The sequence below is a fragment of the Ptychodera flava genome, unplaced genomic scaffold, assembly GCF_041260155.1.
Source record: "Ptychodera flava strain L36383 unplaced genomic scaffold, AS_Pfla_20210202 Scaffold_73__1_contigs__length_589788_pilon, whole genome shotgun sequence".
NCBI lineage: Eukaryota > Metazoa > Hemichordata > Enteropneusta > Ptychoderidae > Ptychodera > Ptychodera flava.
This window is the reverse complement of record NW_027248395.1, coordinates 487356-503148: the sequence shown is the minus strand read 5'-3', so window position 1 is coordinate 503148 and position 15793 is coordinate 487356. Positions and strand designations below refer to the sequence as shown.

Genomic DNA, 15793 nt, shown 5'->3' with positions numbered 1-15793 from the left:
CCATGGTAAATCAGTCGTCACGTTACGCGACCGAAAATTAAGTAGCAAGGCCTGAACATATCATCTATAATGTAACCGAACAAGTAGAACGGGAATATTTGTCTTTAGTTTCTTTACATTGATATATACTTACCGCAGAATTTTTCCTAAATCGAGAATAATTGTACGGTGTATATTTCTGAACACAAAGTATATCTCTACAACTTTGTGCATGCATTCTTTTTACGTTAATAGGAACTTTCTTATCTGCAATAGTGGCTGTACTAAATCACTTCTTCCAAAATTTAAGTGACAAAATACTTTGCTGATATCACGACATTCTCCACCGCGGGCCATCCTGGTACTTGCGGGTTCTTACGTCATTTACAGAGCTGTGAAAACAAACAATGGAAGTTCGGGTTTTCAACCACCACATTAATATTCAAAGTTTCAGCACAATAAATGACATAACTTTAGTTCTGCTTTTTTTTCACATAGTTACCGTTACATTCGCTCTTCTGTACCGTCTGATCTTTCACTCAACTCGCTCACATGCATTTCACCTACACTGACGTCACTCCATGGTCAAGAATAAGGTAGTACGGCACTTCGGAAATAAAAGACCTAAATTTTTTGCTTAATATAGCTTCCAGGAAACTCAACAAGTCGCTCTCGAAATCAAAAGTAAAAATCGGGGGGGGGGGTCTCCGCAACTTCTGATACGTACAACGTAAAACTCCTTTGAAATTCACCGATATTTGAGATTCAATACAGTCGCCATCCGTGTCTTGTTAACTCCATAATTGTGTGGTGACGATGCATGTAAAGTAGGACACGGGTCACGATTGTTCTTTCGATGGAGTTGTAATCGAATTTCTCATTATTTCCGTTGAATAATTTGTAAAGCTGTTTTAGGAAACTATTGTCAAGAAGACAGAGGAAACATTTCCAATGCTGTTCGACTGTACAATCTTAATGGCTAATGATGCACAAATTTTCAACAAAGCTTTAGAGAATTGTAATAGCATTATTGAAATATGGTGAGGATTTCAAATCAATGAACATGGTATTCAACAAATCACGGTTCTATCAGAGTAACTAGCTATTCAGGCGTATGGTCAAGTTAGCGATGAAACCTTTGTTTACTGAGAAATCTCTCGCAATTAACATAGTAATAGGTTACTCAAGACTTTCAAATAATCGACAGTCTTAACACAACATTCTATCAACGGAATCGAGGTTTGACGAGTGTTGTCATGGCAATGTTATTATTTTTGACATCTTCCGAAATTAATTTTCTTTGTTAGTCGATAACTATATATCGATGTTATCGAGATATCTGGCATGCTTGTCAAGATAACGAATGTACTCAATTATCCATGATGAATCGTAGGTCACGCACCTACCATTACCTTTCTGATAGATCAAAGACTGACATCAATTAACAAAGGTAGGTACAGATACATTATGGAAAGTGCTGTTCTTATACAGTGGTTTGCGTTAACTATCATCTACTTGGCTGCATTATCGGTCAGTTAAATAGAAATAAATTCTGTGAAAGTTGAAAAACTGCCTGGAAGGAGGAAACGAGTAGTTACAACAATACCACAGGTCCACACACATCCAGTTCCTATATAATTTAGTGGCCGTGGATAATTCAAACATGCGCACGCTAAACGAAACACATTGCGTTTGGCCTCAAGCCCCCCCCCCCCCCCCCCCCAAGCGACAGTGCGAAAGTCAAACCAGGCCTGATTCTGTATCTGCATACCGGCAATCGCTAATTACGTCGCTATGAAATCACACATACGATACCGACCACACCCACCGCCGCATACCCTCAAAAATCAATCTCTGTTCAGCGCCAACTCAACGATGACACAACCAACAGAATGAAATGAAACAGTGTATCAAAATGATTGGTACGTTATTGTACTCGTGCATGATTCACATTTTAATGTCAAAAGAATGCTGGTGTAGTGCCGGTGCCGTACTGGCCTGGTTCACGCCAAACAATATAGTGCGATATTTTGCGATACATAAAAGCGTGTAGCGAGATGTTGCGGTATGAAAAATTGTTGTGCGATTTTGTGGCACGGTAATTGAAATAATGCCAAACCCCCTCCCCCCTAAACACAGAAGTAACGTTTACTGTGTGCGTGTTTTAATTATCCACGGCCCCTAACGCATCATCTGTACACTTAACGTTATTTGTGCGTGTAACCTCCACAAATGTAATAATCTCCACAAATGTAATATCAACCACAATTGTAACAAAATGCACCCATAAATGTAATATCGCCCATAAATGTAACAAAAATCAACCATAAATGTAATAAAAACGCCAACCACAAATGAATAAATGGTACCCATGAATGTAATAAAAAAAACCGCCCATAAATGTAATACTTATCAACCATAAATGTAATAAACTATTTTATCGTTGCAATTGAGGAATTAGCCCTTAAATATTGATCTATGTAATAAGGAAAGCAACTCCACACATTATTCGTTCGTAATTGTTTGCGTTTAAGTGTGTTTGCGTTTAGTTTGTTTTGCATATTTGAAAGTGTATTTTACGTTTTGTGTAAAGAACTGATTGGCCATGGCTAGACACAGCTGTAATCTGAACGTCAGTGCAGTCTCTACTCCAGAGTGGGAAGACTGTATAACACTACGATCCTTTAACGCCGTTTTTTCGAAAATTGCCGTACTTTCTTAATCGATCGCCTCAAATTCGTCTTCAGTGGATAAATTGTGTGGAATAATCGATAGATTGTCTGTATTCTGTTACGACAGAAACGCCCTCTATACTCTTTTTTTTCTTGTGACCATGTGACATAGTTGGATCCTTTTGTTTTCTTTTGCTTATCTGCGTGACCAGGTGATGATAAATAATGTATTTTTGCCGTTTGTTTGCGCGACCAGGTGTTGTTAATAAATTATTTCTTTTGCCGTATATAAACCTTTACACGTGCCACGTGTAGAGCGTCGTCGGATATCCACGTCCACGGAGCGGAGCCTCTCAGTTTTGAAGACAGAGCCCGGTTTTGACTGGCTTTTGTCTGAGTCGACTTGCTGGTGCTGAAAACTATGACTGCGGTCTGGAAATAACTTTGTGTAGCTGTAGACGTCTAAAGAAGTTCTAGTAACTTGCCTGTGAGTACATTCCTGTAATTAAGAAACGTCTTAGTGGTAAGAGTTTCTTGTTGCGACTTCCACGTGGATTATTGTCTGAACTTGTGCGTCAAGCTGCTGAATATTGTCTGAACTTGTGTGTCCAGCTCTGTGGCTGTTTCCCGTGGACTGACGCGTCGCGGAACGGAGTGGGCACTGAGAACCAGCGTGATTAAAGTGAGGAGAGAGCTCTCGTCGTCGGGTCTGTGAACATTCTGTTAATTTTCTAAAGTTTAAACAAGTTTTTTTGTTCGTACCTGGTCACGCTCATAGTACAAATAATTTCAATATTGTAAATAGTTGTTTTTGCTGTCACTACGTGACGCTCTGTGATTAAATAAGGATAAGACATTTTTAACCATAATTTTGTGTATAGTTTCCTTTATTTGACCATATTTTGTTGCGGCCAGCGGGTCTGTTTGGGAGTCGTTTTACTTGTAAAAAAAGCATTAGACGACCACTTTCATTTTTTGTCTTGTCAACTACTCGTGGTCGTAACAATTCCTATGTTGTCCCACTTGAAGTTTGTTCCTTCACTAGGGATGCCAGGATGTCTAATTTTGTTCTACTGTGTTCAAGGTAGTGTTCGTATTGTTTTTTACTAGATTGAAATATAACGTATGTACTCGTCAACATGTTTTGTGTCGTAAGTTTCTGTTATAAGGTTTTATATTTCTCTGTCATTTGTTCGGAGTCATCTGTCATAAACTTTGTGTGGTATCACTGGTTGACGAGTTATTTTGACGCTTCCTTATTATGTAGTTATCAGTGTCTAGAAGTTCTGCTGTTCCACTTCATTGTCTAACGATTTGATTAGTACCTTGCCGTTTTCTGATAGCGTTCTCAAAGTATTCTATTCTGTGTTTCGGAAAGGAAACCTAGTTTCAGGAAAGTATGCAATAACATTACACTAGTCTTATTAAAGTTATTATTTACTCAGGGCATTGATAAACAAATGATCACATATGCAAGTTCAAGTTTATTACATTTATGGTTGTGTTTTATTACATTTATGGTTAATTTGTTTATTACATTTGTGGTTGCGGGTTGTTACATTAATGGTTGACTATTTTATTACATTTGTGGTTGATTTTATTACAATTGTGGTTGATATTACATTTGTGGAGATTATTACATTGTGGAGGTTACATGTGCGGATCTGGTGATATTGTTTTGCCTACGTCTGACCTCCTTCCAGACAATTTTTGCATAGTTGATATCTTGTGATAAACTGATATTACCGCTAGATGATAGTTACATCTGACAGTGTTGGCAAAGCTGCACAGTATGTCAACAGTTCAACGCAAAGCACTGTAAGTCGCAGTAGCTGCACTGCAATTGATGAGAATTTATGTTTTGGCTTGTTTTCAATCGGGAGAATATTGACATGAATAAACAAGGAAAATGACTTTTTGAAGATGTCTTTCAAGACGTACATATATTGCGTTTGTTCGTGAACCAAGAGAGACATAAAGTCTGTAAATACGGATATGCAGAGACGCAATAAAGCTTTTACGAATACCATTGAGTAACGATAACAGGAATAATGAGATAAGAAATTATTTGCATAAAATGGGTACAGTGTCTCAACTTATAAACTAAAAAGCATTTAAATTGTATAAGGCTATAGCCTGAAAGTTGTTATAAAGTTTGAAGCATTTTCCATTCTGGAAAAAGTCAAATTTTACGGATAAGATAATTCCATTATAAATATTGTTGGAAAACACACGTTCCCTACATACATGAACTATACAATTGTATATATAGTATATGTCCTAAATGAAAAAAAAAAACTGACAATCTCTAAATTGTAAATAGCCCGTGAGGTAAGCATGGGATAATATAGAATAGGGTTTTCAATAAAAAAAAGTTTTGTTTTCTTCTAACAAATTGAATGGATGTATACGTTGTCTGTACTTTCCGTCTGCACTCGAGGAATGAATATCTTAATGGATCACAGTACTGTAGATGCCCCATAATTCATTATACTGTGTATCATCGGAGATTCCTCCATGAAGTCTACATATTCACAGATTAAATGTAAAAAATATGAAACGTTCTTTTAAGCACACCATTCTTCTCAATTCTCGTTTTAAATCATTTGGAATATTATGCATGATTGAGAGAGGAGGTAGCATTTTTGTAGATTTTTTCCACTGATTGTGTCAACAGCCATGCAAAATAATGTGGTTGACAATGGGGGGGGGGGCACTAGTTGCACCTGTTTTTGAATGAAATAAAATGACATTCTTTTAATGGAAATGACAAAAGAAATTTGCATGCAAAATTTTCTCGAAGAATGACGGTCACCCGTTCAATTAGTCATAACTTGCTGCCTAAAAGTATAGCATTTGTAATACCTACAGATTGTGACTTTTATGGTTGTTTAATGGTTATTTGGACATTTTCACTGAAATATCTAAACGTTCTTTTTAGATAATATTTAACAGTTTTTTCTGATGCTTCACATTGTTAGTTATATGCAGAGGTGAAAAGTTATTATAAAAATAACCTTCAATGATATAAATCAGAGAGAACTGTTGGTAATTTATTGTACTGTGTGGATGTTCACCTACAGCATTAGGGAATGCTACTTAATACTTTCTTATAACTATTGCCTGGAGATCATTTTTAAACATGACATTGCCATTGTTAGCGACAGAGCCGTCAGTCTTCATGTATGTCATGACGTCATCAAATAGGTCTGCCGGGGCGGAGTTCATAAAGTCCTCACACTCTGTTATCATGTCTAAGATAACAGACCCTATCTTTGATTTCTTCAAGCATTCGTCGATTTCTACTTGAGACGGCAACTTGAATGTGGTGCAATCAATGTGTCTTCGGTGTAAGATTTCCACAATGTCTTCTGCTGTCACTAGATTGTTAAGGTAGACTGGCTGTTGATAAAATGTCTTGTTGAATTTATTCCAGTTATCTGTGAAGAAAATTAATGAACTTTAAGGTAGTATGCGCCTGGAAAGTGCAATACTTCAACTTTTGCTCAAACTTTTCAAAATAAAATCTTCAATGATTCTGTTTTCAAATCAAGAATAAAAATCAGGGGGTTACCGTGAAAAGATTGGCACAAGAGCAACAAATTAAATGATATTTACGATAGTTGAAATTCAAAATGGCTGCTATCCTCGTCTTCACTATATGGAGAATCTATGTGAAAATTTTCCTTACTTCAAGAGCTTTACCATAATTCCCCACAAGTGGCAGATTAGAAAAGAATTCCAAAATATCTGTCCCCGAGGGGTCAAGATGTAACAAGTCAGAGATTGAGTGGACGTTGCTGTGCCATTTTAGTGACTGTTACAGGACCTTACAGACTGACGCTTTGAAGAATATGAAACCGATTATCTGATTTAATACCGTGCAATAGCCAAAAAGTGTTCATTTAATTCACATGAGGATAACGGCTATTTTGCATTTCACTCACGATAAATTCGAGGCATTTCAGCGTATTGACACCCTCTACGCCGTTCGTATGATTTTAAAAGTGACTCTCTTTAACGATACATAAATAAAGATGAGAAGTTCAATACAACGTCGGTCAAATAACGTGAAATACAGATATCACATAATTTTGTGCAACTAAAAATATCAGCGAATTCAATCAGGCGACACTGGATCATACGGGAGCCTCCATTTCTTATGGGGGAGATCGATTAATTTCAAGCTGCGTATGAAATGCTAAACATTTACAGCCCCAAGCCCCACCCCAATGTATGTAACCCGCCATTACATCAATCGTAAAAAAGTGATTGGCTGTAAAGATATTTGTCGCACCAGATTGATGGAATTGTGTTAAACAGTGGAATTTGCTTGATGTAAACTGCAAGACAGGGTTGTATAGTTAAGGTACCGGGTATGTAAACCAATGAAGTCTACCTCATGACAAACACAGATTTGTGAACTTAAAAGTAAAATTCCACTTCTTACATAGACTTCATAAAAATGTACATTCAACATGCAACAAAAGCGACGTCACACAGTGAAAAATTGAGAAACAAAGGATACAAAATCAGGAAAGAACAGAGATCGGCAACGAGACAAATTGCGAAACAATGCCAACATTTACTAGTACAAACAAATAAAACTACAAACGGCATTCTATCGTTTTCACACACATCAAAAAGCCCGTTCATCAAAACAAGAAAATCAACAATCGCTTGCGGAAAACAGGCATTATCTGATAGAAAAGACTAAACACATGTTCTGCGGCGAAGAAATCTTAGCGACACACATGTAAACGCCATAATACACAAACGAACCAATTGTCCTACCAGGAAAAATATAAAAATTCAATTTCCTCCTTCCTGAAACGACCCGCATGGAGACTTATCTGAAAGGCGCCAAAACGTGTAATTAGCAGATGACAGGTGGTTCGGTCACTGGCAGTGCACCAGTGCAGGAGACTTTGTTTCAGCGATGCTGAAACGAGACTGACGTGTCATTAACAGACGACAGGCAATTCATTCACTGGCAGTACAGAGTGAGTTTGTCTGTAATACTGAAAAGAGACTGACGACCAACATTATGTGTAAACACAAGGTGTAAAATATATCTTTGACGTCACTTACCGGAAGCTATAATAATGAGCAGGCATCCATTCTGTTTAAGATAGTTTTCGTAAAAGCCACGAATGGTTTCTTCTACATCATCCACGTAGTATAACATTTGTATCATGTGAATCAGATCAAACTTTGTTTTCTTATCTCTGTAAGATTTCTGCAACAGAAATGAAACTGTTTTCATTAAAACAGTGCAAGACGTGGAGTCGACAACCAATGCCTAGTCTAATATCATGTATGACGAACATAACCTGTCGATATGAACCGAAATTCGCCACTGTGCGCAAAATACCCTTATTACTAACGGTGCTCATTTCCTCGTGATACTGTTACGGAGATGACTCACATCTGCAGGACTTCCGAAAAAGGTTAAAAAAGTTAAATTTGTCTATTAACCATCGACTCTGTGTTGCTTGTCACCGTTCCTCATTAATATGCAACTGATCTATTTCATGAAGTTGGCTTACATAAGATGTATCGACGGCTACATGTATACTAACCTTTGCATCCGATAAATTGACGAACGTTCTACGTAACAGTACATATACTTTCTCTCATCTATTGATCAGAGCAAAGGTGACATTTGAAACATTTGTAACAGGTAAGGATTCACGTTTAATTTTCACGTTTATTCTTCTGTTGAAATGTACATTTATCAACCGTTGGGACACAGTAAGTGAGGCTACCCACAATTCTCCATGATCCATACACACGGAGATCACTCACTGAACTGAAGCAAATTTCTTCTGTACACAGAACAACTCGGTCCATATTTCAAAATTCTGGCAACATAGTTCTGATAACCACAATTTTCTGATTTCTCACTGTGAATAATGAGAAGATCAACCCCTTTTCCGCGGAGGAGATAACAATTTTGTAATTTGTCGACAGAGATTTTTGACAGCCATACACAATATTGTCAAGAAACTAAGGAATAAGGTTTATCTGTGTTGCCAAAAGAAAGGGGTATTGATTTTTTTTAATGTTTGTAACAAAGGAAATTTGCATGTCTGACAGGTGGTATGATGAGACCATCTTAGTTTCTGATAACTTTACCTTGACAAGTGTGCAATTTTTAGCACCTCCAAACATCGACTTCTTATTGAATTCACTCTTGAATTTTAAACATAATCAATAATTTGGGAACATAGTTTTAACAAATAATCCTGAACTTAAATTGTAAGTTAAAAATTGTTAAGAAACTGATAAAATTGAAAAAGCCTTTAGCAAAAAAATGTCTGAGTGACCAAATCAAGGGAAATTGTGGGTAGCCTCACTTACTGTGTGTGTGTGTGTGTGTGAGAGAGAGAGAGAGAGAGAGAGAGAGAGAGAGAGAGAGAGAGAGACTTGTAGTAACTACAAGGTTGAATTTAGAACGTAAACCCCTCTAGCTCATCTCTTACTAGCCCTCTAAAGCCATCTGCCCATAATATTCGGCCCGACTCCCCCACCTGAACACTAAAATAAAAATAATTCTAAAATTGAAAAACAGCAAACCAGGTTTGTGCTGACAAAGTGCAAAAGACTATGAAAGAAAAAAAATCTACTACTAACCCCACCCTCCAGATCATTTGCAAGTTCTTTACTGTGCCTACATCCTATTTAAATGGCGATAGAAGGGAATTTCCCATTCGCACGAGCAAGCTCGTAATGCTCAACCTGATATTAAAACACGTTGCCCATGGCGGTATACTCATAAACCAAATGAAGTGTAGTTTGACGTGAAATGAGGACACCAATTTACACATCATTTGTAACATAATCCTTATAATATGACTCTCATTATTCACTTCATCTCATTTTATGAAATATGCCCCATAAATATTTTATGATTCAAGCAACGTGCAATAAAACTGCTGCATTATGAAATTCATAGCTTGCTCACAAATGAACAGAGCATACCGAACCGAACCCGAATCGCAAATAATTTCCTGTCACTATACAAAGGCAAGCCTATGCCTACATTTTAAATTTCAAGGCAGCTTTATGTCCTGTCATCGCGTGCACATACTCCTATACACCAAAACGAGATATCGTTTACTTTAATCACAGTAGAGTAACCGTGTGCCTAATATGAGTATTTGTTTCTTTTTCTTTTGAATTGCTCCGAACGTCGTACAAGTCAATCAGTCAAAAGTCGGAAAAGGAAGACATATGTGACTTTTAATCTCCCTTTTAAAGATGGCGTAATTAATCGCATGGAATTTGTGACAATGATAGGTAATAAGGTCACGTGACTAAAAACTAGAAAACAGCTGTGTAGTAAGCTTAGTTAATTTTGATTTCCTTTAACTCTGACACCATTGTTGCTGAACAAGGTTGGTTTAAACTAAGATAATGCATGATACAATGTACGCAATAACAATTTTGCGGTATTTCAATATACTTTTTAATTTTATTCATACCAGTCGTTCTTTGTCTCATTAGCATATTTATCCGACAGTTACGAGAAATTACGCTATTGTGTCTTTCACTGTTGTCAACAATCGGATTGAAAGATTTTCACAGCTTGTGTTTGTGAATGTTCAAAAGTGTCTACTGATACTAATGAACATACTTTCAATATTGCTTCAACATTGACAACTTACGCCAGTCTTGCGTCTTTGTCACATCAGGCCGTCAGCAGATTTTATTTCAATCTGATCACCGTCCCATCTGATTGACAACATCGTGTCACTTAAAATTACCATCTTCACGAACATCAGTGTTTAAATAGTCGACAAATACTGATCAACATACTTTGCATAAAAAAAAGAAAATATCAGTCTCGTTTGTTTGCCAGATGTTATCTCCAGCTGTTGTTATGACAACAACAAGGCCAAAAGTAGACACTAAGTCGCTACCGATCCGATACTAGTGTTTAAGGTAATTTTAAAGGCCTGTGTTGGCACCAGATTGTCTCCTCAGAAAATTTACTTATCAGATTACAATTTCAATGGAAAACAAAAGGCTATAACACCTCCATAATCCTCTTACAGACTAGAACAAAGGCGATCCCTGGGATCACGAACAGTGCCTTTAAGCGCCACGTTCTTGTCGAGCTGAATCAGGCTTAAGGAATAGAGAAACTTTGTTGGGGAATGTTTCATGCTTGGATTTTTGATATGCAGAAACAGGTGTATAGGGTCGAAGGGTTTGAAATAGGACTGTTAAGTTACCGGAAACGTCTACTTTTATATCGGGCCTCAGGTTGAAAATGCGAAAGGTATGCGTAATGATTCATTTGACTGTTTCAATTACTTGTACATCATTCAAGAATTTTATTACACAAAGTTTGTTATCATTAACAAGTTAATTTCAACCGATATAGAGTCACTGTGGTTATCTGTCTTTGTAATTACTATATTAAAATTATGTGAGTGGTAATCATTATTAGCTGCAGTTCATGACGTATTCGTCATCAGACAATATTTCCACATACAGCATACCGTGTATAATATGAAAAAGATGTACACATTGAAACTGTAATTATTAATGAACTTTGTGATCAATTTACTCTAAAACAGCGTAAATTTTCTGTTCCATTAACATAAATAATGGATATGACGTTATTTGGTTTGATGGCATGGTTTTCTCACGTAAATTCTTTGAAATTGCTAATTTGACCTAAAGACACCACTGAACTCTCTCTCTCTCTCTCTCTCTCTCTCTCTCTCTCTCTCTCTCTCTCTCTCTCTCTCTCTCTCTCTCTCTCTCTCTCTCTCTCTCTCCCAGAGATCAAGAACATTACGTCATTATATGAAACAATCGCCTATCATTTCACCAACCACATTGAAATGAATTTTAGTTTCCAGTTCTGCCAGTGTTTAGACTTACTCGGTATTCGCCCGATGTCATCTGCTTCCATTCAAAATTTACACACTCAAATTCTTTTCGATTTTCTACCAAGCTTTTGTAAATTTCTAGATCTCGTCTGCTCGGTTCAACGGCCACATTTAGGATCCTGGTTGTTATCGTTTGAAGGGACTTGATCACGTGTGAGTCGACTTCTCCTGCAAATACATTAGAATATAAATAGGAATGTATTAATCATGTAATTAAGTGATCAAGTGTCAGCATTAATTGAACTAAATGAAATCAATATTTTGCGTGACGTCGTAATCAGCTCATAAAGTGATTATATTTTCTGTATGCTATGCACGGCTGTAGGGGCAGATAATTCTGACACTATCCATTCATCACTCGTCTCATATATTCTCAGCATCTCCGCTCTCTCATTCATCGCTTGTTCCTTCTCGCTATTTATCAGTGACTTCATCTGTTGCTAGTTTTTTACGCCTAATCTGTCATCAATACTTTGACATTGCTGTGACAAAGAGCTGCCTTTAAAAAGTCATTACACACTGTGACGTATTTCTAGCTAGAGGTGAGTTCTGCAAGAGTTTAGTTCGCCGCCTCACAGCATAACACGGGCTTGAATAGCATTCTCTATAAGTATCACGGCCAGAAACATCATTTTTCCAGGATAATTGGTAAACATTTCAATGCACTGTTACAGTCACTGTGTGTAAATTATGCAAATTATTTCTTCGCGTTGAAAATCATCATGCTTTCCACGTTTTTGTTTATCACACACTGCTATCTCATGTCACTGTAAATATTCTCATTGACGTGTTTCTCCGAATTTTCCACCTCGAATGTCACCTGTTTGGACCATGCAATCATTGAGTAACGATATTTTCAAAGAATGCAACAATAACTTAAAGTTCAAAGGTCATACCTGTACCTCCTCCGATACTTAGAATACTTATTCCTTCATCTTCATCTTGCGTTGTGATGTGTCTCGGTAGATTACTGTCAATCCACCCACTGATCACTTCGCGTTCATCAGAATATTGCAGAAACTGGTTCCAAGCTTTGTCCATGTACCCCGGATTTAGGTAGATACTTTTCAGGTTAGCCATAACTAATAATAATTGTTATACGCCGGAAAAAATTGACGCAGAATGTGGAACCCTTTTGCTACGAGGAGAGTAAAATAACTGATCAGAAAACAGAGATGTTTCGTCAAATAATGACGCTATCTGTACTATGATATGGTATTAAACAGTATAATAATGTAATGAGCCCAACTAATTAAAACGTTGCGCATGCGCAAATAGTTTCGGATGTGATATTGTAAGGACGCCCAGTTTGAACACCCCTTTTGACCTTTGACCTATAAGTGTAGATTAAGGTTGACGAGACTGCTTCATATTTTACATGACAAGTTATAATTGGTTTCAAAATTGAAAGCGGATGTCAAAAATAATACGCCATCAAAAATATATTGAATGACGTCCTGAATTGAGAAAAGTCATTCTATATTAAGGGATCATTAAGAAGAATTTCAAAAAGACTTGAAACAGTTCTACCATCATCTTTAGTGTTTTCGTATTCCTTCAGTTATATAACTGAAGGAATAAGAAAAAATGCCTGTATTCCAGACTTTTCCAACAGCTGAACGTTCCCATTGGATGACAAATACACTATCTCGGACTAAATTCTGCAGAAAAAAAAACTAATAACACAAACAAGCCAATAGGGTGTCCTTGAAATTTATACAAATTAGTTGATTAAATACTTCATAAAGGTAATTTAATCCGTACGTAACGCTGGATTTCTGAACTATTAAGCCGATAATGTACCGACAGCTGATATGTGCATCGGTTAGATAAATGACGCAGCAACCGAAACAATGAAAGGAGGCAATTATGGCTAGGTCTGTACCGGTAAATTGATGCCGTCGCTTAAACTGGAGTGGCGTTCTCATTATATTTTACAACACAATTTCTCAACAATCATTACCCATCGAATCTAATCTATCATCGGGTTATTTGTTTGCCAATTATAACAGAATGTAAAAATATACTTTGTTCGTTTTGCACTGATAGTCATATCATTCAATATGTTAAAATAATGAGGTATTATGATAATATATTATGATGTTTTGATATGTAATGCTACATTGATATTGAAATATGATTTACTTAACAACTGCTAAGTGGTACGGGAAACTGGATCTATTGTCAGGAGATGCTGAGCTCGTAGACTGTGCACGTACCTGGTGTTGTCTCGCTTGTATCTGATGCAACAGATTTTCCGCTTTTAGTCAGGTGGCTTAACAAAAATATCGTTACACGGATGACAAAAGTGCCAAATTTGCTACAGATGTTCGCATATATATGTAGATCAAAATTAGCTATTGCTCCAAAAATTTGGGCCACCGGAAAGGCTCGATGACGTCATAAATTCAAAATGGCCGCCATTATAACCCTTAAAATGGTAAAATACGTCTAATTCAGGCAGTTTTCAAGGTTTTCTTGAATAAACTGAACAAACATCCCAAATTACAAATACAACATACAATTGATGCAAAGCAATTATTATGATGACGTCATAAAGCCAAAATGGCCGACCAAATTCAAAATATTCCCCATAATATTGTCTGATAATATTCAAATAGTGTTTATTAAGCCTGCCAGCATTTTAGTGCCTGAACTGAAATTAGCACCCCAAATTACAGAAAAAACATACAATTGATGTAAATCAATTATCGTGATGACGTCATAAACCAAAATGGCAACCGAAAGTTACGAAATGGCCTATTATGAAGCTCACTATGCTTAGTACAATAGCCCATTTACGAGACGAAGTGATAGTTTAAAGGTAATGTACAATTTGTCTTGATGATCCGTAAACTCAAAATAAATGATAAATGTACTAAAACTTAGCTAATAAGCTCAACACAAATTACAAACTATTATGAAATTATTTAAAAATGGCCTCTGTCTGAAAAACGGAATCAATTTAAAGGAAATGATGGCAACTTTACCCATTGGTTCTACCTTTTGAAAGTGTTACGATATAGTGAGTAGATCAATAGTAGTGTGATTTCATTATAACGAAAAACATGGCGAGAAACAGGTAAATAAATCATGCCTTGACCCTGGTCATGTGACCTTGGTCCCCGAAAAAAAGGTTTTATGTTTGTGATTTTGGTCTTTTGCTTCCTTTGTTTCAGAAGCCTTTTTGTTTGTTGAATTTTCTGGGTTTTTATGTCTCGATGTGTGGTGACAGACACATAGTTTTGTGCTACAGTAGTTCTCTTTTTGGAGGATGTGCTGGCCTAAAAAAATATCGCTTGGTCAGGGTTTTATGAACAAAGAGAAGACTTTTATTGCTTTTTGAAGCTAGCTTAGCTTAGTACTTTTTTGCAGCTTTCGTGAATTTTATGAAAAGTGTCTTTGCCTTTCGTTTTTGGTCTCGTTTTTCTGTTTGGAAACCAAAATGATAAAAAAGGCAGGAAGAACATTTACAGGGTAAACAAAGACAAGAACTCAGAAAGATTCTCAGATTCATCCACAATCTTACAAATCAAACATTGACAAATGTTGCAATCAAAGCATTAAGCAAAGGCTGGAAATTTATTCCCACTCCGACGTGCCTATACAGAAAAATTGTCGTATGAGATATCAACAAATCTATTCGCATCATATGATTGTGCAATATCATAAGAAACAAACAATCAATCAATCAGACATCTGTTCCAAGATAAGTCCATGTTCGGTTCAACTAACAGCGGAAAACCCAAAACATTGTAAAACTGTCTCGAAGCAACTTAGATCGATAGAGGAAATTCCATTCGCAACCCACATCAGAAAGAACATGACTCTAGCAGAAAGACTGCCCCGAACAATCTGTCTAAAAGCAAGCACATCTCAATAAAACCCATCAATAAAGGAAGAGGCATATCAATTGTGAATAAGACAAATGACATTAAAAAAAGTTATAGACAGCTGCGAAATGTACACTATTACACTTGGCGACATTAACTATACGGTGGGTATTGTATATGAAATCATTTATCTGCGACAAGAAGATCATTGACGAGGTGATTTACAGTTTCCCTATTCCCATAAGTAGAATAATTTGTACACCACGATGGTATCTCCTGCCAAAAATACACAAAACCAAAGCAGAATTCGAAGAAACAATCATCACCCAACGTCTCAATAGAACTGGCTGCTCGAGCCTAATAAACCAAATACCGGAATTTCTAGACTTTGTCATAAAACCAA

General features: G+C 36.7%; 1 protein-coding gene across 1 annotated transcript; it reads right to left on the bottom strand.

Annotated features, from left to right (window-relative positions):
• Positions 1–5622: 5622 nt before the first annotated feature.
• LOC139128845 (histamine N-methyltransferase-like) lies at positions 5623–11720 on the bottom strand. Its single transcript, XM_070694553.1, has 3 exons — positions 11550–11720; positions 7743–7890; positions 5623–6091 (listed from the first exon to the last, which is right to left on the bottom strand). The coding sequence occupies exons 1-3, from the start codon at positions 11568–11570 to the stop codon at positions 5751–5753; spliced, it is 510 nt and encodes a 169-aa protein (XP_070550654.1). The 5' UTR covers positions 11571–11720; the 3' UTR covers positions 5623–5750.
• Between the last annotated feature and the right edge of the window lie 4073 nt (positions 11721–15793).

Coding starts and splice junctions, on each gene's coding strand:
- LOC139128845 (XM_070694553.1), bottom strand. CDS start 11,570: ATGACATCGGGCGAATACCGA. Junction 7,891..11,549: donor TGACATCGGGCGAATACCGA/GTAAGTCTAAAC, acceptor TTTCTGTTGCAG/AAATCTTACAGAGATAAGAA. Junction 6,092..7,742: donor GCTCATTATTATAGCTTCCG/GTAAGTGACGTC, acceptor TTTTCTTCACAG/ATAACTGGAATAAATTCAAC.